Source organism: Oryza brachyantha, chromosome 5 (genome assembly GCF_000231095.2).
Source record: "Oryza brachyantha chromosome 5, ObraRS2, whole genome shotgun sequence".
Lineage (NCBI taxonomy): Eukaryota > Viridiplantae > Streptophyta > Magnoliopsida > Poales > Poaceae > Oryza > Oryza brachyantha.
The window spans coordinates 18,304,433-18,329,330 of record NC_023167.2 but is presented as its reverse complement, the minus strand read 5'-3'; the positions used below and the strand labels follow the sequence as shown (position 1 = coordinate 18,329,330).

The window sequence follows — 24,898 nt, the reverse complement described above, 5'->3', positions numbered from 1 at the left end:
GTTTGTCCTAACCATCCAATGTTACCCAGATGATTTTAATTGTTAGATTTAAAAATAATAATGAATAAAGTATGAAAAATAAGTAAAATAAGTTGGTGCAAGATTATGATTTTGTTAGTACCTTGATATTGACTCAAAGCAGCACATTTCGGTGTCAAAAGTAGGTGGCAACATGCAAACAGTTAGGGACAAACATGTATTGATCCAACAGTGCATTCTGAGGCGTGGACTTCTGCGTTTCCAGTTCATTGATATATCTCTCTGATTCGACATTAGACATAGACCATATGACAGCAAGAACAAGGTTCCATTCTTTTGACATATTTTTTTTTTGTTTTTTATTCTATATTTTACGAAAGGCTAAACGAAATTTTTTTAAAAAAAAACTATATAAAAATTGATTATCTTATATTTCTAGAGTATATTTTGTAACTTTGTAGTTATTAGTTTCACTGCTTGTAAAAAAACAGATTATCTTTTATTAACAAAAGAACGCAAGCCAAATGCATGGATTGCAAAGTGACAACTGGATAGCCTGCTCCTTTCAGAATTAAAAGTTGTCCACTTGCTAGCTCAGATAAGTGTCAAGACAGAGTAACAGAGAGTCTTCAGACTTTGCTTTGCTTTGATGTTGCTCTAACCGAAGAATTATTGCTCACCAAATTTAAAAACATATGCATATGCATCGGCTGGACCAGTACTAGATACAAACTGAAAGCGTTGGTAACTCCTCGGCTTCAATCTAACCACATTCAAAATGTCCTTAAAAAAATATTCAGTCAAGATCAAGAGTATCGCTCTTTCGAAAAAAAAAAATCAAGAGTATCGCAAATAATTTTCATCTAGCTACACTGATGACAGAGGTGTCAACTTAAACATCAATAGTTTGACATCCAAGACTTCTAGTGTTTCGATGCAAATATGCAATGGAAATAAAGAAAGAGCGTAGCTTATTGATCATTAGGTGTTTTACAATATGTACCAGCAGTAAAATTAATTTATACCTTTAATTTTCTATTAGTGGTAAAACTATAATGGCTGAGGAGTTTGGCTATGATGTTATCTGCTGGTAATATTCTAATACTGATATTATCATCGATAGAAGAAATTTATCTGTTGATTTAGAGGTATACTACCAATAGAAAAAATATTCTAAGCGACAGTGTGAATATATTTGAATTATTAAATTAGAAAAAAAAATAATCTAGATTATTACCACCAGTAGATACCATTATAAATGAGAGATTTTACTGTTTCACGAGATAGTTAGAGGTGTGGATAGACGTTGCAAACGTTAACCATTGATCTAGTGTGTTGGAGTGTATAAAGTGAATTGCCCGCCTTTTCCTATCAGCTTAGGCTTTTAGGTGCAACTGGCTGGTGCATGCAACTTAACATGGTATCAGAGCCAGAGGTCTCGAGTTCGAGTCCTGGCTGGCGCGCAATTAAATAAAATAATTGCAGCGCCCACTCTAATATTCCACGCTTGAGACTTGAGGGGGTCCCGCGTGAGGGGGAGTGTTGGAGTGTATAAAGTGAATTGCCCGCCTTTTCCTATCAGCTTAGGCTTTTAGGTGCAACTGGCTGGTGCATGCAACTTAACATAGTGAGATGCAAGATACGAAAAAGGATAGTGCAATCGATGTTAGTGGTGTAATTATATGGTTATTTTTTGGGGGCAATTGTGTTTAGTTTCGATGTCTTCTCTAAAAAAATATTGTTCGTCTAAAAGATATCGTTGATCATGATTTTTTTTCTTCATATGTTAATCTTTCATCTTAAGATTTGTCTGTTGTCATCGTCAAATAGGTAGATCGGCGTTAATCTTTCATCTTAAGATTTGTCTGCTGTCATCGTCAAATAGGTAGATCGGCGTTGGGTCAAGGAGGCAGGGGTGATCGTTCTTTATACACAAATGTAATTACATCTTTGTCACTGAGGAGCAAGATCGGCGTTGGGTTGGAAGGCGTAGGGGCGACCATCCAAGAGACATGAAGATCTGGTGACAACTTGCCACCATGCCACTCGTTCTTTTTGTTGAAGATTTGAACCTTGTAAATCTACAAAACAACAAGTAAATCAGGATGTACTTGGAAATTAAATTTAAAGTAACAAAAATCATGCAAATTACGTCAATACCATACAAATCATGTCTTTTGTTTCACTCTAACCGTATAAACATGGTACCTTTTGTTTCACTTAAACAATACTGATGTATACCTTTCTCAAATATATAGCCTTTTTACCCTTTTTGCAAAATTATCATTTTACCCTTCCTACCTAAGTATCTCTACTACTAATACTTAAGTACTTTCGTATAATACCTTTCGTCATGAACCGTCAGGTTTTTATCTTTTAGAGCGTAATCACCGAAATAGATCTCTTACGAAACACCTAACAGTTGAGATTTTTTTTATCAATGATAATATTAATAGTAGAGTAACACCAGCATTGAGAATCTTCAGACAAGCTCTTCTGATCATGTACGGCGGGTTGGCCGTGAGGGTTCCACGACGGCGGCAAGTAGGCACGGACGTCGAGTGCCGGCAAGTGCAAGCAAGTAACGTGATGAGGTGAGAGTGGCTGCAACAAAGATGCAGGGCCCTCGGAAACAAAGTCGGAGAGAGACCATCTGCCCCATGCCATGTCCATGTCCATGTCCGTGTGTGCACCCGCTTCTGCTATCTCTTTCAAACTGGCCTGACGACTATTGCAAGAACAAAAGGTACGCAGCATCTTGCAGAGCATATCACCCGAAGTTCTTGAGCTGTCGGGAAATAAGGGGGCCTACCTTCAGAGAAAAAAATTCATGGACTGAGGATCTGAGATCACTGTACCTCCAGCTAGTATTCAGTTAACTCTTTAATTTATCTATTAAGCATCGTATGAAACAATTGTTTGCTGTTACTCATTTTCTTTGTGTATATTTGGTCTAAATCATTGGACGTTCTGATGTACACCTGACTGTACATGTCATAGGTCTTCATCACTGCCTTGTGTTGGTATACTTGGTAATGGTTCCAAACATGTTCTTTTAAAAAAATTTCAGTTCCAGGAAATGCAGAACCATAATAAAACTACACATCTTCTTGGGAACACAAGACCAGGTAGCAGCAAATCACCAGACCATATCTGTAGGAGAATTTGGAGCTCTGACCAGTCGTGAAGAGCATTGCAAGCATGATCAGAGTTAGGCAGATAGACACCCATTCATGAACGAAGTATGCCTCTAAATTTCTACGTAGCGACAGTATCAATGGCGGGTGATCTTTCCCCATCAATCGTTCACATATATGTACCGAAAAATAACCCCCCCACTTGACCGATCCATCGCTTGCGCTTGTCGATACCGGCCGCTGAATATTCCACAATTCCGCTTCTTTTTTTTTTTAATCCGTGGATCTGATTAACAACATACAAAATATCAAGGCGCTTAAGATGAGGATAAGCACCGTGTCTAGCCCCTGTTCTGCCGAGCAGCGTCGCCGTCATATGTTATTCTGATCTGATCAGACGAGGACGACGAGCACGACCGTATTGATTATGCTGCAGAATTGCATATGACCGGCCTTGTCTTCTGATTGCCTGATTAGTTGATTGATGAGGCAGGCAGGCATGCATTTCCATGCTAGCTATTGGGTCCATTTTCGAGAGAACAATTTCAAACATGCCAAGGAAAGGAAAGGGGTCTCGCGAATGTTCCGTCCACCAGCGAACAAACGAACCTTGACGACGATGTAGGTAGGAGCAGATAGCTAGCCAGCTCGTTCTCCGTACACCGGCGGACGGACGGACGCTGCAAGTCAAAAGCCCGCCACTAACTAACGTTTCGCCTTTATTTTTTGTTTTTGCTGGCTAGGACTAAGGCCGTGTTTAGATTGAGAAAATTTTTAGGAGAAGTGTCACGTCAAATGTTTGACCGGATGTCGGAAGGGGTTTTCGGACATGAATGAAAAAAACAAATTTCACGGCTAGCCTGGAAACCGCGAGACGAATCTTTTGAGCCTAATTAATCCATTATTAGCACATGTTGTTTACTGTAGCACTTATGGCTAATTATAGGCTAATTAGGCTTAAAAATTCGTCTCAAAATTTTTTTTCATAACTGTGCAATTAGTTTTTTTTTCATCTATGTTTAATGCTTTATTTAGATGTCTAAAAATTCAATACGATGTTTTGGAGAAAAATTTTGGAAACAAGGCCTAAGGCGACTGGCTACGAGTCCTTTGTTTGGATGGGTCGCTTGGAAATGCAGAAAATACAACCGCATTTTGACTCCTTTTCTCTCTCGCTCGCTCGCTCGCCATGGTATCTGCCACGGTTGGCGCCGTTCACATGAGAGCGAACCGCATATGATCCGCGGGGATTTCGATCGATTCGCGCGGCGAACGCGAACGCGAACACCCGAGGCGATGGCGTGTCGTCTCTCCGGCGGGGCCCCGAAAGAGGAGGAGGAGGAGGAGGGGGGGGGGGGGGGGATGGGGATGGGCGACACGGGCTAGTGCGCGTGTGCGTCTGCAGGTTGACAAACCGGAACGAGCCTAGCTGGCTAATGTGTTTGCGATGTTGTTGCCGGGGTGCGGCCTGAAAGGCGATTGACAATCTGGTACCTGCAGGCGGCTGGTGGCCATCGCTGAAAGGAACGAATTATTGATCACAGGCCAGAAATGGTTCGATTGATGATGTGCCTCTCCGTTGTTTGTTTGAAATTATTGACTTCTTAGTCTAGGTCCGATCATTTATCTTATTTAATATGTACAAGTTCGAGCAAATATCTTTAATGGTAAAATAAAACACACAAAAAATAATTAATAATTATATAATTATTTTTAAAATAAAATAAATTGTTAAGTTAATTCAAAATAGGGTGGAACCAATAATTTATCGAGCCTTGGGATTAACAATAGTGTAGACATTTTTAAATACATTTCAATTAAAATATATTAATTTTCTAATGTAATTTTTGGGTCAGGCATGGGGCCCAATTTCAAACTGCACCACACGGTCATGCCTAGTTCCACCCCTGATTCAAAAGTCAACGGTAATAAATAAAAAATTGAAGAAAATAATAATAGACCTTGCTTGTTTTCACTTATGATTATATAATCTAGATTATTGATGTAGACTACTATAAGCTGGACTATGATAAGTTGAAGTAAGTAATGCATGGTAAGATGGGCAGTTAATTTAAAATATCTAAGTGTAGCGGTTCTTTAGCCACTCAATAATTTGAAAAAAAAAATAGATGATCCTATCAGATTATATTAAGCTGAGCTCTATATTATAATAAGTTGGCATAATAATCTAGTTGTCTGTTTTAGATTATTTCTATAATCCATATTACAATAACCCTAAGCTAGTTATTTTTAGTTTCTTCGAGATTGTTGAAATGGATTAACTATTCTACGTTTTTGAAAACATTTTTTACTTTTTACACTATACCGAGCATAATAATAACCAATGACAATGCATTATGCCCATTTACTTGGGATTTTTTAAGGTATATTCGAATGATTGTAAGCATTCGTTGCTTTGGATCCAACAGATATGATTTACTTATGTATAGTAGAAATTTTAGGGTGAAACTAGAGTTACAATATATAACTTTGCGATAAATTTATGTGTCACATATCATATTAAAATAGATAAGTTGATAAATATATCTTACCAAAGTTATAAATAAAATATTTATTATACTTATTTAAATATACAGTTAGATCTAAATTTTAATATACTACCACCACTATTGGTAGAAGGTGTAACAATGCCCTTTACTTGTGATGAGTCTGTAGTTTTTCTTCCTTATTTTCAAGCATCGAGTTTCATTGGAAGGTCTAATTTTGTACGTAGTACAAACAGAGTTTACCCAAAAAAAAAACTTACTGAAATCAGGTTGAAATGATGCACGTACTACTCGAGATAAGATCATATCCATGTACTAAGCGAACTAAACTGATTGGCCTCAGCCGGTCTTTTTTGTGCTGCCACCAACCAACTGGTTCTATAATTGCACTACTACCGTATCACATGTTTCCTATAGCTGAACATTTTGACTTTGTTATCCTCTAGCAAAGGAGTCAGCCAACTAATTAAATACTAGCCAATAAACAAACCTACTGGATATAACTCCTCTAAGTTTAATTATCATATCAAGCCCCAAAAACAAAGTCGGCGACGGCTTGATGGGGAACCGAGAATGCTTTCGTCGTCAGCCAAGATATAAAATTTCCACCAACGCGATCGCTCATCCAATTCTCTCTGTCTCGACCCTTGAAGTTTTGCAGCTGAGATCAGGTCTACGTCTCAGTGCTTCGTTTCCACAAGTTTCCATGGCCAATAGAGTAGCATTGGGTCCATTTCTCTTTCCATAGACGGCCAAGCCGCATATCAACGTTTTCATGAAAAAAGTCAAATGATATATTTATAAATAAAAAAATAATTTGTGAATAAAATTTATATATATATATTTTCAGCGATCTAAAAGCCAAAGGTAGAAAATAAACTTAAGTAAAAATTTTCTAAAATCAACACCAAATTTAAGGTTAAAAATTTAAATTTTGACTTACAAGTATAAGTATAAGCTTAAGCGAAAAGATTGCGCAGTTTTGTCACCGTTTCCAGCTGCAAGTCAATGCGACATTTTTGTCGTTGTGATGGCACGCAGTGTACATATATTAAGATCAAGATACAATCATTAGAAGCAGAATAATTCTAAAGAGGTGACGATTCACACTGTGATAATCGCTATGGTCATACAGAAGATGGGTGAAATTGAAACGTGATTGAAAAAAAAGGCAGTCGCTTTAGAAACAAGTGGCAATCTATAAGTTTGAATCATTGAACTGTGAGATGATGGGATGTTCTACTAGTTAGTGTATTAGCCTAGTACAGGTACTGCTAGTAACTATAGTTATGGTAAAGACTAGCAAAAGAGGACTTGGTGCCTATGGTATAGTTCAACAAGTGGTGAGATCTTCTTGATCCATTGTTGAATAATTATCCTTGACAAGATGGCCAGCTTGATGATTTTTTTTGTTAGGAGGGGCCAGGTTGATGGCAATCTTCCTCTCTCAGTAATGGCATCAAATGTGTGATTAATGTTGACATGACTTTAATTAGCTTTGGGGGTGTCAAGTCTCAAATGAGTTTGAAAAAAAGATGCATTTGATTAAGAATACTGATAAGCACTAATTTATTGCCTCGGACGGCTGTTCGCTGAACCTGGTGTAGCTATTGGGTGAACACTGACACTGTAGGGTGTAGACACCAAAAATACAGGGCATTGCGTCGTTATGCTGTCTTGTCATACAGTCATACTCGTATGCAAAATGAACAAAGTCATCAAGAATCTAATTTCCTCGCTGAATGCCTGCATGGAGGATTTTGGAAATCAATAGCAGGATATTATTAGTACATTGAATTTCTCTCGTGCAAATGAAAAATGTAATAGTAGGTCATCCTGAGGCACAGTATAATTTATCTTGCTTTTGCAACTTGTATACGGCTGCGTTCGATTCAGAGACGAGAAACTTGATTGCAATATGTTTAATTAAGTATTAATTATTAAAACTAGAAACATGTATTTATTTATTGATTGTCAGCTTCGATCAGAGTCGGATTCGAGATTGGAGATTGTTGTTGGGTGTGTAATCATACGCTGGGCCTGAAAAACACCCAAGACTCTATATCAGATTTTGTTCGAGTACGCGGCGCTCAAATGGGCCATGGGCCAACGATTAGTGGCACACTAGTGCAGGCCGCGTGCGCAGCGTGACGGGAGGGAAACGTTTCCATGGGCCATCGCTGTGACGGCCCAACAGTACAGCAGTTTCACCTGTTTCTGTCAAGGTGACGGGCCTAGAACGGCGTTTCCAATGTCAATTAACCTCGACACTGGATTAATAAACATGATGGTGACCAAAGATTACGCAAAGGTTTAGTTCGAATTGCGAACCTAATGTCTCGGCTTTAAATAATTTATCTGTGTCATCATCTACTCAGTAATAAAAAAAGGAAATCATCTAGTCATCATAAAATTTGAAGAACCAACAAATTGCAACAAGTAATTAGCATTAACAAATCGCCAAATGACAGCAGAGATAAAACGAAAGGGAAATGAGAAAAAAAAGGAACACTATTACATATCCCAGCTGCAAAATCAAGCTACCATATGGAACCCAAAGAACTTGCACTCCATCCCATGAACTGAGCCCATGCACCACGGAGCCCCCGCGGGAGCGGCTGCTCCTCCACACTTCTCGGGCTCCCGTAGACCAGGTCTACCCGCCAATCCCCACGTCGATATCTCCACCACCATATTCCCCCACACACCCACCTCACTCCGCTCCCTCCTCTCTCTCCTCCCCTCCTCCCCTCCGCGGAGCCGCCGCAACCACCCAGCGAAAGTCTAACCCTAGATCCAGGCCGCGCCTCCGGCGATCTCCGGCCATGGCGACTCGCCGGGCCCTGTCGTCCCTCGTCCGCTCCGCCTCCCGGCTCCGGGGGCCCTCCCCGGCCCCGCGGCCCCGCGGGGCGCCGATGCACCGCCCGTCGCCGGCGGGGTACCTCTTCAACCGTGCCGCCGCCTACGCCACGTCCGCACCGGCGAAGGAGGCTCCGGCCGCGCCGCCTCCCGCGGCGGGGAAGACCACCGGGGGTGGTAAGATCACCGACGAGTTCACTGGCGCCGGCGCGGTGGGGCAGGTGTGCCAGGTCATCGGCGCCGTCGTCGACGTGCGCTTCGACGAGGGCCTGCCGCCTATCCTGACGGCGCTCGAGGTGCTCGACAACAACATCCGCCTCGTGCTCGAGGTGGCGCAGCACCTTGGCGAGAACATGGTGCGCACCATCGCTATGGACGGGACTGAGGGGCTTGTCCGCGGGCAGCGCGTCCTCAACACAGGCTCCCCGATCACTGTAATGCCCCCACCCGTCTCCCCATCCTTGTTTGTTATCGTGCATTTCATTTCGTGATGCCCCCAGCCAGATCTGGCGAAATGTGGATCCCCTGCTGTTAGATTTGATCCAGGTGTATGGTTCCGATTAGTGAGCGATTGCCCTTTCTTGTGGTTCATTTTGCCGGTAGATTGTTGGCTGCTTTGTGTGATTGCGGTGGCCTTTTCAATGTGCTAATGAAGATATAGATCGATGTTATCCATAAAGTTTGTCTTTTGGTTTGTGTTGGTCATCTAGAAACTGTCGAAAATCATAAAGTTTCTGTCTGCTTTTGTTTAATGAATACGCTTCCCAATTGTTTAGCACAAATGGGCATTACTGAATAAAGTTGTCAGCTGATGTAATCATGTAAATTCTGGTTATATTTATATTTTCTGAACTTTGTATTTGTAGTATTGTCTTCTGAGGTTGAAACTTTTCATATATAGTGTGTTCTGCTACGTTTTGACTTAAGTTATTCTTCTTTGTAGGTTCCTGTTGGCAGGGCCACACTTGGACGCATCATGAATGTTATTGGTGAGCCGATTGATGAGAAGGGTGACATAAGTAAGTTACTGGATGTTCCATGTCTTCATAACTCTTTTTTTTTTTAAAGATTTTGTTGTGTCTAGTTTTCATAGTGTTTTGTTATTAATGACCCTCCTATATTCTAGCAACGAACCACTTCCTTCCCATCCATCGTGAGGCTCCTGCTTTTGTCGAGCAAGCCACAGAACAGCAAATTCTTGTTACTGGTATTAAGGTATAGTTTTCCCACCCCCTCTCTGATCCTATGGTTATTTGAAGAAGACAAAGTATTTGAATGGTAACACGTTTGCAACCATGCTTAGAGTCCTAATTGTACATTTGATTCAATTTTGTAGGTTGTGGATCTGCTTGCGCCCTACCAAAGAGGTGGAAAGATTGGTCTTTTCGGTGGTGCAGGAGTGGGCAAAACTGTCCTTATTATGGAGTTGATCAACAATGTTGCTAAGGCCCATGGTATGCATCTATACAGAGTTTCATGGGTGATATTGTTCGGATGTTCAGTCACTTGTCTGTTGGCTGATGATTTTGCTTGACAGGTGGTTTCTCTGTGTTTGCTGGTGTCGGTGAACGCACACGTGAAGGTAATGATCTTTACAGAGAGATGATTGAGAGTGGTGTCATCAAGCTAGGTGACAAACAGGTAATTTAAACAGATCCCTTAGTTTGTATGTGAGACTCGCATATGCCAGCTACTAATATGCTGATTATGGTTGCAGAGTGAAAGCAAGTGTGCTCTTGTCTATGGGCAAATGAATGAGCCACCGGGTGCCCGTGCTCGTGTTGGGTTGACTGGTTTGACTGTTGCTGAACATTTCCGTGATGCTGAAGGACAAGATGTGCTTCTGTTCATTGACAACATTTTCCGTTTCACTCAGGTAATTTGGTCATGACATTTCTTTGTTTGGTGTTTCTACCCTGTATAAAACAATTAGTACACGTAGGTGCATCCACTGAAGTCTCATTTTAATGCTTTTGGTTATTCTTGACCTCAGGCAAACTCTGAGGTGTCTGCTCTTCTTGGGCGTATTCCATCTGCTGTGGGATACCAACCTACTCTTGCCACTGATCTTGGTGGATTACAAGAGCGTATTACAACTACCAAGAAGGGTTCTATTACATCAGTCCAAGCTATTTACGTGCCTGCTGATGACTTGACGGATCCTGCTCCTGCTACCACTTTTGCACATCTTGATGCTACTACCGTGTTGTCACGACAGGTTTGTCCAACTGACCTAATACATTTATGCTAATATTGTGCTCATCATGACCTGAACTTGCTATCTGTGCAGATCTCTGAACTTGGTATTTACCCTGCTGTCGATCCTCTGGACTCCACATCCAGAATGCTCTCACCCCACGTGTTGGGTGAGGATCACTACAACACTGCTCGTGGTGTCCAAAAGGTTCTCCAGAACTACAAGAATCTTCAGGATATTATTGCAATTTTGGGTATGGATGAACTCAGTGAAGATGATAAGTTGACTGTCGCTCGTGCAAGGAAGATCCAGCGTTTCTTGAGCCAGCCTTTCCATGTGGCCGAAGTTTTCACGGGTGCTCCTGGGAAGTATGTGGAGCTGAAGGAGAGTGTCAACAGTTTCCAGGTCAGATTTGAATTTGCATAATAGTTTTCGGAGAACTACAGTACCACTATGGTTACAGTATTTTGCCCATCTATAGTTGGTGAATAAGTAGTTGAGTTCAGTAATACACTTAATTTACTAGACAGTACAATTTATCTGCCCTTTTTATCTTTTGCTTAGTGTTAAATGCATTTTGCTAGACCTGTACGTTAGTACTCCAATATGCATTTAGTATTGTATATTCATGTTTGGATGTGTGCACTTTGCTGACGGCGGCTTACGTGCAGGGTGTTCTGGATGGGAAATATGATGACCTTCCCGAGCAGTCATTCTACATGGTTGGAGGCATTGAGGAAGTCATTGCTAAAGCTGAGAAGATTGCCAAGGAGTCGGCTTCATAAGATCTCTTCATTGTTTGAGTTCTGTACAAGTTAAATTTTTGGATTCCGGTTTCTATATGCCCGTTACTGTAGCCAGGACGTGCTTACAAGCAGAGGGGTGACATCTTCTCATGAGGAATGTTTTTTGTCTTCTTTTTTTGCCCTTTTACCCCTAATAAGAAATCGCAGTGACATTGTTTGTTCTGCACAAAAGTACCCGACTTGGAAAACATGTGCCCTTTATAATGCAGATCCATCAAATCATCGGATCATGAAGTTCTTGTTTGTAGTCTGAATGTTTGTCATCTATGGTCTATCCGAATCTGCCGCCACCCGCCACTGTGTTTTTGTTTATGATTATGCTTATGAGCTAAAAATTGAATTTTTATTTCAATTTGGAAATCATTTTAGGGTATTTTATTATAGTTTATTTTTTAGTTTTGGCTTTTAGATGGCTAAGAACACACATATAAAAAGTTCTATTCATAAATTATTTTTTATTGTAATATTTCTGTGATAGTTAGAGCGGTGAATCGGACTAATCCCTGAGAAAACCAGTTGTGTATTATGCTTGCATTAGCTATTCTGCCCCCCTACAGTTTGGGACGCCTGCACTAGCGCAATGGAAGTACTTAATCAAAATTGTTGCAACAATTTATGAGGTGTTTTACAGCCTGGGGCTACGGATGCAACAAAAACATAAGGTCAACTAACACCTTCATGTTGAAAAAGAAATCCCGTTTGGTATTCACGAAATCACCTCAGATTAAAATATTATGTTAAATTATAAAGGGGATGCCGGAAATCAGTTTCGAAGTACAAAACGTTCTTATACCGAGAATTTTTTTTAAGAGCACTTTGACAATAACTGTTTGCATCTCCCTGCTTATTTAAAGGGTTAAAAAAGGGGGCCATCACTCATTCCGCTACAACCAATTCTTCATTGTGTCCGAGGGATTCCAGTCCAGTTGGCCTTGGGCTCAGTGGTCTTCGTTCTAGTTGACCTTGGATTCAATGACTCTCTTCGCAAAGGATGGCAAACAAAAGGATGCAGAGTGGATCTGAAGAACAATATACAGTCAGACAACAGTAATACAATGCCATGCAACGCCAGTGCCAAGTCAGATCAATGCACACCTCAGAATTGTAGAACTTTAGTGGTCCTTTCGATTTTGTCGAGAACTCATCATTCTCGATGTTAGAAATAGGATGTTGGAAATCAACAGTAGGGCCCTCGGTGGAGCAAAGCATAAACCCAATAACACCGCTGCATTGAAATCATATTAGCTTAGAAAGTAAGGATAAAAATCAATTCAGTCAAATCTGCAGAATCAGTTAGCACCTAGGGTATGTTGGTACTGTCGTCCAAGCGTAGTTCACCGAGCCTTTAAAAACTTGGCGACAATTGGTTACAATATCTTCAATGATATGCATATGTAGCCATATGCTCTCTGCCTGGGTACATACAACACCACCAGGACGCAAAGCTCTGGCAACTGACTGGAAGAAAGGCTTCTCGAAAAGCTCTTGAGCCGGGCCTGGATAGGCAGGAAAATTGATAATATAGATCAATTAAGGCAAGACATAAAAAGTCAAACATGATTAACAGTCACCTATTGGATCAGAAGAATCCACAATAACTGCATCATAAGTTCCCTCTTGAGCATTTTTCAAAAAGGCGACACCTGCATTAATTATCAAGAAAAAAATTAATCAAAGCACAAATATGTTGCAAAGAATATTCATCTAACAGACAAAAAACACTCATTGAATCATGCTCCCTCCATTTCATATTATAAGTCCTTTATTTTGGAGTTTCCCCCGAGTCAAAAAATTTCCAAGTTTGACCAATTTATAGAAAAATGTAGCAACATTTTCAACATAAAACAAATATACTATATTCAATTGTGGATTTAATTTTTCTCAATAAATTAATTTGGTGTTGTAGATGTTGCCATGTTTTCCTATAAACTTGGGAAAAACTCGAAGTTTGACTTAGGACAAACCCAAAATAACTTATAAGATGGAACGGAGGGAGTAGTTGCATCAACATTGACATGGTATAACAGGTTCTAAAGTTGGTACCATCTCCAATGTGTAATGACACACGAGGGTCTTCAAATCCAACAGCCAGATGAGGGAAAAATTGTTTGGAGACCTGCATAATTGAATAGATAATTAACAAGCTACCACAGCGAGACAAAACAAATGAAAACAAAAGACGGGTCTTTTTTGTGCTCACACAAATGTATGCAGGAAACAAATTTTCTATCATCAGTTGTCGGGACAACATGACAACATTGTTTATAATGTGTACCAATTCGTGCTTGTCCATAGTATTTCAGAGGTGCTATACACAATATTTCCCGTTTGACCACAATTTTCCTCTTTCAGTGGCTAAAGTAGTTCATTGCATCGTTATGATACTGGGAGAAACTTTTTCTGGTATCTAACGTTCGACTATATTCACTATACTTAACACAAAAAAAATTTAATTTCAAGTTCCTAGATCCAATCTAATACAGTTCACATGTTATAACAACATGAGTGAAAGATTGCACATTGACTTGTACTAGGCAAATTGCCAAGTAATTTCTTCCAATTATATAAATTCAGAGAGAAAAGGATGCATGGAAAAGGAATATTCATGAGAGTGATCAAACGTAATGGATATGGGAACATATATCTAAATTTATTAACACAAATTTCTCTGAAATCAACAAATTCTTATCACCAAGATATGAATATCAATCAACAGTCAATTCGTACATGCATGCAATCAATGAAAGCGAGGAAACAGAAGTTCTTACATCGACCACCATCTTATCAATTTCACATATGTCAATTTGCTCCACTGAGGAATGTCGTGAAACTTCACGCAAAACACCACCATCTCCACCTCCAATAACCAACACCTGTAGACCAACAAGATTAGACATATATTATTAATTAAAACTCAATACAAACATCAGTTTACAAGTATGAATGCCTCAATCAACTCATGATAAACTTGAAATTATGAGTGTGTCCTTATGGATGTACGATTTAAGCTTGTCCGGGTAGTTAAAGGTCATAACTATTTTATTCTAAAATTGTCTTTCAGAAATTATGCTGGGACTTGTCTTAGAAAGACGTGTCAGAAATTATGCTGCTAAGCTAGGATCAGAGGAGTCCTCTCTAATACCAACAAGACTTTGGAAGATTTTGATGCCAGTCACCAATGGCCTATTATAGATTACAGTGGACTTTTTGCTACAACAATGAAAGGATAGCTGTAGAATGATGGTATCTCATATTCATAGTGCCATCTTTTCCATCCACTTATATAACTTATACTCCTTCAGTGTTTTCTACTCACCACTAGGTTTCTTCTGGTCTTGAAGAGGAAACTTGCCACTTGGACACCCCCACTTATTGTTACTTCAAGTTATACAATTTTACTGAAATTTTATCTTTATAGAAGTATTTATAATGATAAATTCAGTTATGCCGTATTCAAATGTTCAACTTCGATGGTCCTAAACATATTAATGTTCAAAGTACTGTTTGGCCACATCTATTCCAAAAGGATGAAAGAGAAAAGAACCAAGTGGGTACTTTATTTTGTTATAACCAGAAGAACTAAATTAAAAAGATGAGTAAAAAGAATGTTGACAAGTAGCATAAACTAAGAACTGTACAAGATTTTACTAATGAACAGATTTGTTCAGATTTGCATGGAAAAATCCAAGGAGATCACTAGAATCCACATGGTACCCTGTGGTTCCATGCAATTTTTCATTCAAAACCTGAAAACAAAACAGGGTAGCAAGACTTTTCATGCTGCTGCTGTTTGACTCTAAACCTAGTTAGACAAGAAATTATGTTGCGATGTTTCTTGTCATTAAGCTGGAATATTATCCAACATGTCCTTTAAGTGCACATCTGATGTGAACAAAAAAATTCCAAGCAAATATTAGATGCTAGAACAAGAACAAGAACAAGATAATGATAAGACTTGTTCTCATTATACCATGTTACGAATTAGAACACAAAACCTGCAAATTTAGATGCTAGAAGCTAATAAACTGTTAAACATTGGCAAATGGTGTACCATTACCTTCTTGGGATCTTTGATAGAGCAAAGGGGAAGGTGAGTAATCATCTCTTGGTAAGCACACTCATCCCTCTCCGTGACCTGAATCACTCCATCCAAGACAAGCACCTTGCCATACGTGGAGGACTACAAAACAAAATAACATCGCAGGTCCATACTCCAGTTTGAGTTAAGACAAATAAAAAGTGACACTGATGCAACAAAAGGTCTGTACCTGAAACACCATGACATTTTGGTAGTCTGACTTCCCTTGGAACAGCACCTCTTCGACCTTCAACGAGTGTGCCTCACCTATCATTGGCTCAAAACCATCATTAAAAAATAACTAAAACGTAGAAAATGACATGTGTGTGGCAAGAAAAAAAACTTTCGCAAGTTGCACAGCTAAAAATTAGTAGTAATTTGTAGGGCGGTATCCACACAGGTGGATGAACAACAAAAATGTAATAGTGTAATACCCAACCACAACCAGGCTAAAAGAAGAATGGTATAGAATTTTATCAGTTCGCTAATGATATGCTCCGTCCCATAGCACAAGAAGCCCAATCATAGATTCAGCTATCTACTGGATGCATTAGTACTGGAAAATTACTTATAATTACTACAAGCGAAACCTTATAGTCCATATCGAGCAAATTAGGGGAAAAAAAAACAAAGCAAGAGGGGGCGACAATGTAACTGTAGCAGAGCGGGTGTACAAGAGCGGAACGAACCAGGCCACATGGGGCTGATCTCAGAGAACCATCCAGGGATGACGGCGGAGATCCCCGCCTGCTCACCGGCACCTGCCGTGGCTGCCGCCGCGGCGTCACCGCTCTCCCGCGCCCTCTTTGCAGCCGCCGCATTGGCCTCCATCCGAAAACCTACCCATGCAGACCATCACCATGTCAGCACAACACCAAAAATAAAAAACCACAAACGGACATAAACATCGGCGGCGAGCCGGCTAAACACGGCGTCGGGTCGGGCTTATTAGACGGAGAAGAGGCAGTGTGCGTTGACGCATCAATGAAAGAAGCACGCAGAAGAGGCACACCTTCAATCAAGACAACAAAACGGATCAATGTAGGTGGATCAATGTAGGTGAGCTTAGAGCATCCTCAACAGCTCATCCATCCCATCCTCCATCCTAGAAACAGAGTATGAAGAGTAAAAGTTAAGCTCTAACACAACATTTATCTCATCATCTATTTTTAGATGTCATTCATATTAGGAGAGAGAACCTCTATATTTAGATGTTCTCTTTCGAATCCTTCAAATAGATACAGAGGATGTCATATACAGATGATCTGTTGGACTACAAAGTGATATAAAGGATGAAAGTGTTTTAGATAATCATCCAAATGAAAAAATGGATACCAAATTTAGATGAGCTGTTGGATGCTCTTACTGATCATTCACACAGGGTTAGGGTTACTGCCATGGCGGCTGCAGCGTGTGACTGGCTAATTAGCCACCGAGCATAGGCTCAGCACGATACCACAAGAGTTCGAGCACCTCGACCATATATATATAGACAAACAAACATGAAACATAGATAAAGTTCTTAACGGAGTAGCAGTTACGGAGGAGTTCGACGGAATCAGCTTGGTTGGCCAGCGCGGCGGTCGAGGGTACTGCGAGGTTGCTAGCTACGGAGGCGCCGGCGGCCCCCCGCCACCCCGGCGGCCACTACTGCGTGCACGCGCCCCCCGGCCGGCTGTCCCCCCGCGAGCTAGCTAGCCGCCCGGGAGAGAGAGAGAGGATGGAGCACAGGGGGAGGAGAGGAAGGGGATGCGAGAGTTCACCTGCTGGAGAAGAAGAAGCAGGCGCCGTTCTTCGCCTCAGCGCCGCCGCCGCCGCCGCCGCCAGCCGCTCGGGAGGACGACGGGTGGAGAATGTACGTTGTGCCGAACCCGTCTGCCCCGATTCCCTCGCCGCTCATACTTTAGCCCAATTTCAATCTGGCCCAAGAGTCGTTTCTCCCATCTCTAGCTCGGCCCAGTCCATCTCTAATCTCCCTCCCGTTTCAACTTGTTTCGAATCTCTTCATCATTCCCCCCAAATCCGCGGCCATCTCCGGCCAAATCCACGCCGCCGCCGCCGGAGCAGCGGTGCCTTCATTACGGGCTTCCGTATTGCCCGCCGTCGCGACCGGGCCACCGAGACTGCTGAGTGAGTGACCCGAAGCCATAGGCCTCGCTGCCGTCTGCCGGTTGGGTGAGCCCTAATTCCCGTCGGCGATCTCTCTCTCGTTGCTACCTGTTTGGTTCCCTTGCAGGCTTCGGTGGTGTCGTCTTCACGAGGCGCGGCGTGTCCGATCGAAGGAGCGCCTCCTTCCGATGGAAACCATGTGTGGATCCATCATGCGCGAGCTCCAGGTGCGCCCTCGCTGTCTCTGCTGTTGCTGCTGCGATGGTGGTGACTGGTTCGTTGGTCTCGCTGGTCAGATCGCTCGTGGTTGCAGGCCATCTGGGATGAGGTTGGGGAGCCTGAGGCCGCCAGGGATAGGATGCTGCTTGAGCTCGAGCAGGAGTGCCTGGAGGTCTACCGGAGGAAAGTGGACCAGGCTAACCGCTCCCGCGCCCAGCTGCGGCAAGCCATCGCTCAATCCGAAGCCGAACTCGCCGCAGTATGCTCCGCGATGGGCGAGCCGCCGATCCACTTCAAGCAGGTATGCCATTTTGCTTCCGTTTCAGCAGTTTGGCACTAGCATTTTAAGAGAGATTGTGTTCATCCTTGATTCAACTATTGTGTTACTCCTAACTAATTGTTTGAGGCCCATAAGAATTTAGCCTTTTCACCATTCTAGGAACACTAGGAATTCATATGTAACTGTGAATTATTTTTGAAGTATTTTTGGACTATGAATTCAAATGTAGCTCCTTGCTCTTGTATTCAAGCTAAAACAAAGTAGACCAGCAGTCGGAATTAGCTCCAATCTAAGAAGTGTTGGGTTTAAAATTTCTGACATAAAACATGTGTAGTCGTATTGTCACATCAGCCATCAAATAAGAAGGCGACGTAATTGAAGTTTCAGTTCTTCTCACCAGGTTCAACGTGGTGTGCAGCCAATACATAGAGTATCCCTCGTTTGGATTGGGTCAGAATCAGTTGCATTACGAACAAATTCAAGCTGAGGATAGCTATGGTTCATGTGGATTAGATCCTTGTTGGTTTATAACAAGTGAAGCTACATGCTAGAGCTTTTCAAACATATGGTCCACCCATGCCATGTTGTAAGATTTACTAGCTTTGCTTAGATTAATCCATTGATCAATGTATATGGTTTGTATATCGTCTAGATTCATTAGCATCTATATGAATCTAGAAAAGGCTAGGAAGTCTTACATCCTGGAATGGAGGGAGTATATGATGACAGATGGATTCATTCAATGTATTATTTAACTAATCAACTTGGAAGTTAGAAGCATACAGTAGTGAACTAGAGATCCACCAGTAAAGCAGTACTCAGTTCTTTGTTTTGATTGCTTTTGTCAGTCTAATCAGAAGGCATGTGGATTACGGGAGGAGCTCTGTGCAATTTTACCATACTTAGAAGAAATGAAGAGGAAGAAGGCTGAAAGATGGAACCAGTTTCTCGATGTCGTAGGACGGATAAAGAAGATCTCATCTGAGATAAGGCCTGAAAATTTCATGCCTTTTGAAGTGCCTGTAGATCAATCTGATATATCATTAAGAAAGCTTGAAGAGTTAAGAGTGGAGCTGCAGTCCCTTGAAAAAGAGAAGGTCCTTCTTGATGCCTTTTGCCCTTTGTATTGTTTGAATTACTTTTCAGTTTCTTTTTTTTTTCTGATTCAGTTATTAAATTTTTGAATTCTGATAGAGTGAGAGGCTAAAGCAAGTAATGGAATATTTGAAGACTTTGCATTCTTTATGTGAAGTACTTGGTATCAACTTCAAGCAAACAATATCTGAAATACATCCTAGTCTTGATGAAGCTGAAGGACCAATGAATATAAGCAACACAACAATTGAGATGCTAGCATTGGCGATTCAGAGACTTTGCGAAACAAAAATGCAGAGGATGCAGAAGGTCTGCGTCTTACTGTTCAAATTTGGGAAATATTGTCTATCTCCTTTCAACTAACTATGTTAGTTCTGGCAGCTTCAAGATCTTGCATCTACCATGCTAGAACTATGGAATCTCATGGATACTCCAATTGAAGAGCAGCAGGCATTCCAGAATGTAACATGTAATATTGCTGCTTCAGAGTCCGAATTAACTGAACATAACACGCTTTCCATTGAGTTCCTCAACTATGTAAGTTATGATCATTTGGAGAACTTGTTTTGTTGTGTCTTTATGGTTGTCGTTTTCTGTTTTGTACTGAGATAAGGATACAAGAGTCAGAGGGGATGGTATTATTTGATCCAGGTGGAAGCTGAGGTATTAAGGCTTGAACAGCTCAAATCAAGCAAAATGAAGGAGCTTGTTCTGAAGAAGAACACAGAATTAGAAGAACATCGACGACGGGCGCATTTAATTGGAGAGGAAGGTTATGCTACTCAGTTCACAATTGAGGCCATTGAAGCAGGTAATATGTTATCGAATGATTCTCTTTTGAGATTTATGTTTGCAAGTTCTTGAAGGTAGTTTCAGTAATTCAGTTAATTAACCCTCCTTTACCCATGTATTCTGTTGAGAGGATGCATGTCAATTCTGTTTGTTTAGTGAAATGTTTTAGTGCCCAAAGTATGCCTTTTCTTTTTTTGATGAAAAAGTATGTCTTCATTGTTTTCATTTCAGGGGCTATTGATCCCTCTATGTTGCTCGAGCAAATTGAGGCATATATTTCAACAGTGAAAGAGGAAGCATTTAGTAGGAAGGACATTCTTGAGCGCGTTGAGAAGTGGCTAAATGCATGTGAGGAAGAGGCTTGGTTGGAAGATTACAACAAAGTACTGTCCTATCTGAATAATTTAAAGAGGTTTTTTTTATTGCAACTGCTTCTGACTGCCGTATCTGTATCCTACGATCAGGATGACAACCGGTATAATGCCGGCAGAGGTGCACACATTATGCTTAAGAGGGCTGAAAAAGCTCGTGTTCTGGTTAACAAGATTCCAGGTGACAACACCTTATGAAACAACTTGCTATGTTTGAATTCTAATCGTTGCTATAATGATATTCCTGATTTGTGACTGTTTTGTTGTGGACAGGAATGGTGGATGTTCTTGAAACAAAAACCATAGTTTGGGAAAATGAAAGGGGCAATGAGTTCACATATGATGGGGTATATTTCTCTATTTATGCTGTTGTTTTTGTGTAGTACCATTTACCAAGTATGTTCTGATATTGGCAAAACTCATGCCATTCAATGTTTGCAGATCAGACTTATTTCTATGCTTGAAGAATACATGATCGTTCGCGAAGAGAAAGAGCAGGAAAGGAAGAGGCAAAGGGTACTAACTGTTTACTAATTTGTGTGCATCTGTTGTATATGTCAACTTCTTACGTGGGTGAGATCTGAAATATGAGAAAATACAGGATCAAAAGAAGCTTCAAGATCAACGCAAAACGGAGCAGGAGGCACTTTATGGATCAAAGCCAAGCCCTTCGAAACCTCACAGCACTAAGAAGGTACCCAGAAACTCCACGGCCGGTGGGAGTCGAAGGCTGTCTCTTGGTGGAGCTTCTTCAGTCCAACCTCCTAAATCAGAGATACTTCATTCAGAGACTGTTCGTGTAACCAAGAGAACCGAAGATATCAGCAGTCCGTCCCCTGGTAACTTCAACTTAACTATATAGTGCAATGCTTCTTCTGAATTTTACTTCTATACAATCTGACCCATCTCTAATTTCAAAAGTAAACCCAGCTCATAAAGGTTTAGACACTGTTGGTCTCCCGATCAAGAAGTTATCTTTCAACTCGAGTACTCTTCATGAGATGGAGACACCCCGAAAGCCCTTTTCTCAGATTACACCGGGAAATAGCATAACATCAACTCCTGTGCGGCTGATCTCTGCTGGTACTGAGGAGAACAAGACTCCCAAGACACTTGCAGCACCAACTATGCTGACTCCTATGACCGTGAGAGCTCATATGCAAACGGCAATGACGCCTGTTCTTACCCCAAAAGCCGTTCCTGTACTTGCTTATGACGAATCAGAGCTGACTTCACAAGAGGACACCGAATACTCGTATGAAGAGAGGCGCCTTGCTGTCTATCTTGCCGCACAAGTGGCTTGACTGTCAAGATTGCTGGTAAGGTAAATCCATTGTGTAGCTGAAAGTCTGAAGCTTGACAGCATTTCTCTTGTCAGAGACGCTTGTGTAGGTCGACAGGAGTCGGCCTCATTCATAATCACACTTTACGTTTCCATCCCATTGGTAAAAGAGTTACATTGTTACTGCTGCCCTTTATCACCTTCTGATGTGAACCATTACCTTCCTTTGCTATATTGATGGCTCGTTAGGTGGCTGAATGATTTGGTCTGTGGGCAATGAATTGAACTAGCTGGTGCAGTTGATCTGAAAGGCTGGTTCCTACTGATGCCTGATCTGCATCGCGTTCATATGGCAGAGTTTTTTTTGTATGAAAGCAATACAATTAACCTCGTTTTTGTTTCTGCCTATACCTATATGCTCAAATTAATTTTTTAAACTTAAATTTGAAGTTAATTTTAGAGTTTTTCATCGTATTTAAATTTTCAGCCTCTGATTTTAGATTGTTAAGAACATAAATATAAAAGTTTTATTCACAGAACATTTTTTTAAAATATATCGTTTTGCTTTTTTCACTCAAAAATCCAAACAGTGATTAGCAATGCTGGTAAGATAGCTTATGGTTATACTCCATACAGTTTGTTAATACTTGTCGTTTTGAATTATAACACGGTCTTCTAAATCTATTCTGAATGTGATTTTTCTTTAAAATATCTAAAAAAGAAATAAATATTTACTTTTACTAAAGTACTCTTTATGATTTGTTCTAGTATTTTTCAAAAAAGTATTTTAAAAAATATTAATAATCAAAGTTTTAAAAATTGACCACATTCTTGTTTAAAGCGATAAAAATTATGGAATTGGGGGAGTATAAAACAAGCAGCGGTCAATTTGTTGGTACCGTAATTCGCCTGTATTTTCCTGCAAAAGAGGCCAGGGATTCAGAACATTGGTTTGCAAGTCAGAATAATATAAACCTGAGATACCGTACAGGGCCAAACGTTGAGCTAAAATTTGCCCTCCAGTTAACGCCCAAACAAGACTTGACTTGTTTCCGATGGAAATGAATTGAAGGCACGATGTTAGCAAATTTCAAATTATGCGTTCATACTTAAATTTAAAAAATACATTTTGCTCGTCACTAACAACTGGAGTACATTAGAAAAAAACTGATATCACACAATAATTCATGATTTCCAGGTGCAGAAACAGATTTTAAAACACATGGTTGACTAACCTAAGTCAACCATCCGGAACAGGATCACACTTGTGTTCCAAATGACGGTGCCATTTATAATTTATTTTTTTGTCCCAACAGCTCTCGCAAAAGCTAACATGCGTAGAAAAGTCACAGGTCGTTGCCATCTGGTTGCATTTACACCACACAAAACCATATTAGGGTTCGTCGCTCGAGAACGTGATTTGTTTGATTCCACAGTCCACACGGCCACACAGCGCGTTCTCAGCCTGGATTATCCATTATTCCTTTCACGCCATCGCCGTCACTTCTTCACTCCTGCAGTTTCTGGGCAACTTCGTCGGCGATGTTCTTGAGCCCAAGAGGATCGTGTCAGCCAGCTGCTTAATCACCCTGAGGTGGAAAAGTTCGTCTTGTTCCCAGGTCAACCTGCACTTATCACTTTCTCAAATTGATGATCAAATGATAATAAGACCATACTGGTGTTTGAGATAGAAAATATTAAAAGATAGAAATATTATCTGATTTATGTGATAGATACTGAAGGAAAGGGTATAAACGAATGATTTAAATATTAAAAGTTAAAAGAATTGCCCTAAAAATATCACATGCAGAGTGGGCTCGTTAAAAGGTTGCGAAGTGGGCTCGTTAAAAAAAAATCTAAAATCTACAGGGGAAAAGAATGGGGCTATAAGTACTGTATTTATTTCACATAAGACCGTCTCTGTTAGTTAATTGGCTCAGGCTTCTGAATCTCCTGCCATTAATTAGTAACCTTAATTAGTATCACGGTTAATGGAGACTTGGCTTAATTGAACTGGTCTCATGAATCAACTGAGCTCATTTTTTCACCCACTAGATTGATTGTTTATCCAGGTTAGACGTTAGAACTGATGGTTGGGTGGGTTTCAGCGAACTTACACCGAGTTTTAGCTCATCTTGGTTGGTATATAATCATCCCGTGTCAGTGACGCATTAATTAATTGTATATGATCTAATTGAGCAATGAGAACATTGGGAGGAGGACATGTGGCCATAGTTGGAAAGCAAAATCATGTCTTCACTGTCTCTCTCAGTCTCGCCACCATTACATCAGTAACACAGGAAAGGTCATCTAGCTTTAACCTGAAATGGTCAAGGACACGCACCAACCAAAACTTGTGTTAGATAGAGCAGCAGCACACTAGGCACTCCCACATATAATCCATCACCTAACACACTCTCCGGCCTCTAATCTCCAGATGGTAGTCGTAAATTAAACTAGTGGCAGCACTAGGTAATGGCAGCATTCACTGGAAGTCTGGAGCACGTTTAAATTGTGGAGTAAAAGACACGGATGAGATGCCGACACGCCAACCGAACTGGTGGGTGATAGAGCAGTACACCGAAAACGACCTCCAGCTCCAACAAAACCAGAGAAAAATACTGTACCCTTGTACTCTCTCAGTCCACCAAAAAACAAATCAGGCACCGGTGCGGTCGTAGTACATCGTTTTCCATGAACACGCTTCTTGAACGGTGGAAACTTTCTATATAAATATTTTTAGAAAAATCAAATAATTTTAGTTTGTAATAGTTAATACGTAAACCGATTCAAACGCTCCCTAAAACATGTACTGAAAGCACATGTAGTTTCAAATTTCAGGTTGAATTGTTTCTGGGCGGGCACACCGGTTACCGGTCGGTGGTTCTACCTGCGCGGACGGCGGCGGCCGGCGCGCCCGCGGCGTGGAGGAGGATAAGCTCGTAATGGCAAGTGAACGGAACCACTTTCTCCGGCCCCAAGCCACCGCGTTCTCAAGCCTTCCCGCTCGTCACTCACTCCAGGCTCCAGCTCGCCGCCGCCACGCGCAATTCACCTCACCCAGCGCGCGCGCGCGATCGATCGCCCGCGCTGACGCCGCCAACCCAACGAACCCACTCGCTTCCCATCACCGTCACCTTCCCCCACACGCGTTCCCAAGCTCTCGCCTCCCGCGCGCGTCAAGTGG

At 41.2% G+C, this 24,898-nt stretch overlaps 3 protein-coding genes across 3 annotated transcripts; 2 read left to right on the top strand and 1 right to left on the bottom strand.

The window, feature by feature from the left end:
- Positions 1-8,340: 8,340 nt before the first annotated feature.
- On the top strand, positions 8,341-11,729 carry LOC102711701 (ATP synthase subunit beta, mitochondrial). Its single transcript, XM_006654690.2, has 9 exons — positions 8,341-8,916; positions 9,426-9,501; positions 9,609-9,697; positions 9,819-9,936; positions 10,020-10,123; positions 10,200-10,358; positions 10,476-10,700; positions 10,773-11,084; positions 11,351-11,729. Exons 1-9 carry the CDS (start codon positions 8,449-8,451, stop codon positions 11,462-11,464), a joined length of 1,665 nt encoding a protein of 554 aa, XP_006654753.2. The 5' UTR covers positions 8,341-8,448; the 3' UTR covers positions 11,465-11,729.
- Positions 11,730-12,110: 381 nt separating this feature from the next.
- On the bottom strand, positions 12,111-17,462 carry LOC102700437 (spermidine synthase 1). The gene is made up of 11 exons (XM_040524353.1): positions 17,327-17,462; positions 16,576-16,668; positions 16,253-16,402; positions 15,754-15,830; positions 15,543-15,665; positions 14,254-14,358; positions 13,529-13,601; positions 13,057-13,128; positions 12,786-12,981; positions 12,581-12,710; positions 12,111-12,504 (listed from the first exon to the last, which is right to left on the bottom strand). Exons 3-11 carry the CDS (start codon positions 16,392-16,394, stop codon positions 12,439-12,441), a joined length of 984 nt encoding a protein of 327 aa, XP_040380287.1. The 5' UTR covers positions 16,395-16,402; positions 16,576-16,668; positions 17,327-17,462; the 3' UTR covers positions 12,111-12,438.
- Positions 17,463-17,541: 79 nt separating this feature from the next.
- On the top strand, positions 17,542-22,086 carry LOC102700151 (65-kDa microtubule-associated protein 3-like). The gene is made up of 13 exons (XM_015837395.2): positions 17,542-17,693; positions 17,800-17,899; positions 17,986-18,192; positions 19,020-19,268; positions 19,366-19,575; positions 19,648-19,803; positions 19,918-20,077; positions 20,290-20,441; positions 20,523-20,610; positions 20,703-20,776; positions 20,871-20,945; positions 21,031-21,268; positions 21,351-22,086. The coding sequence occupies exons 2-13, from the start codon at positions 17,861-17,863 to the stop codon at positions 21,731-21,733; spliced, it is 2,031 nt and encodes a 676-aa protein (XP_015692881.1). The 5' UTR covers positions 17,542-17,693; positions 17,800-17,860; the 3' UTR covers positions 21,734-22,086.
- The last annotated feature ends 2,812 nt before the right edge of the window (positions 22,087-24,898 follow it).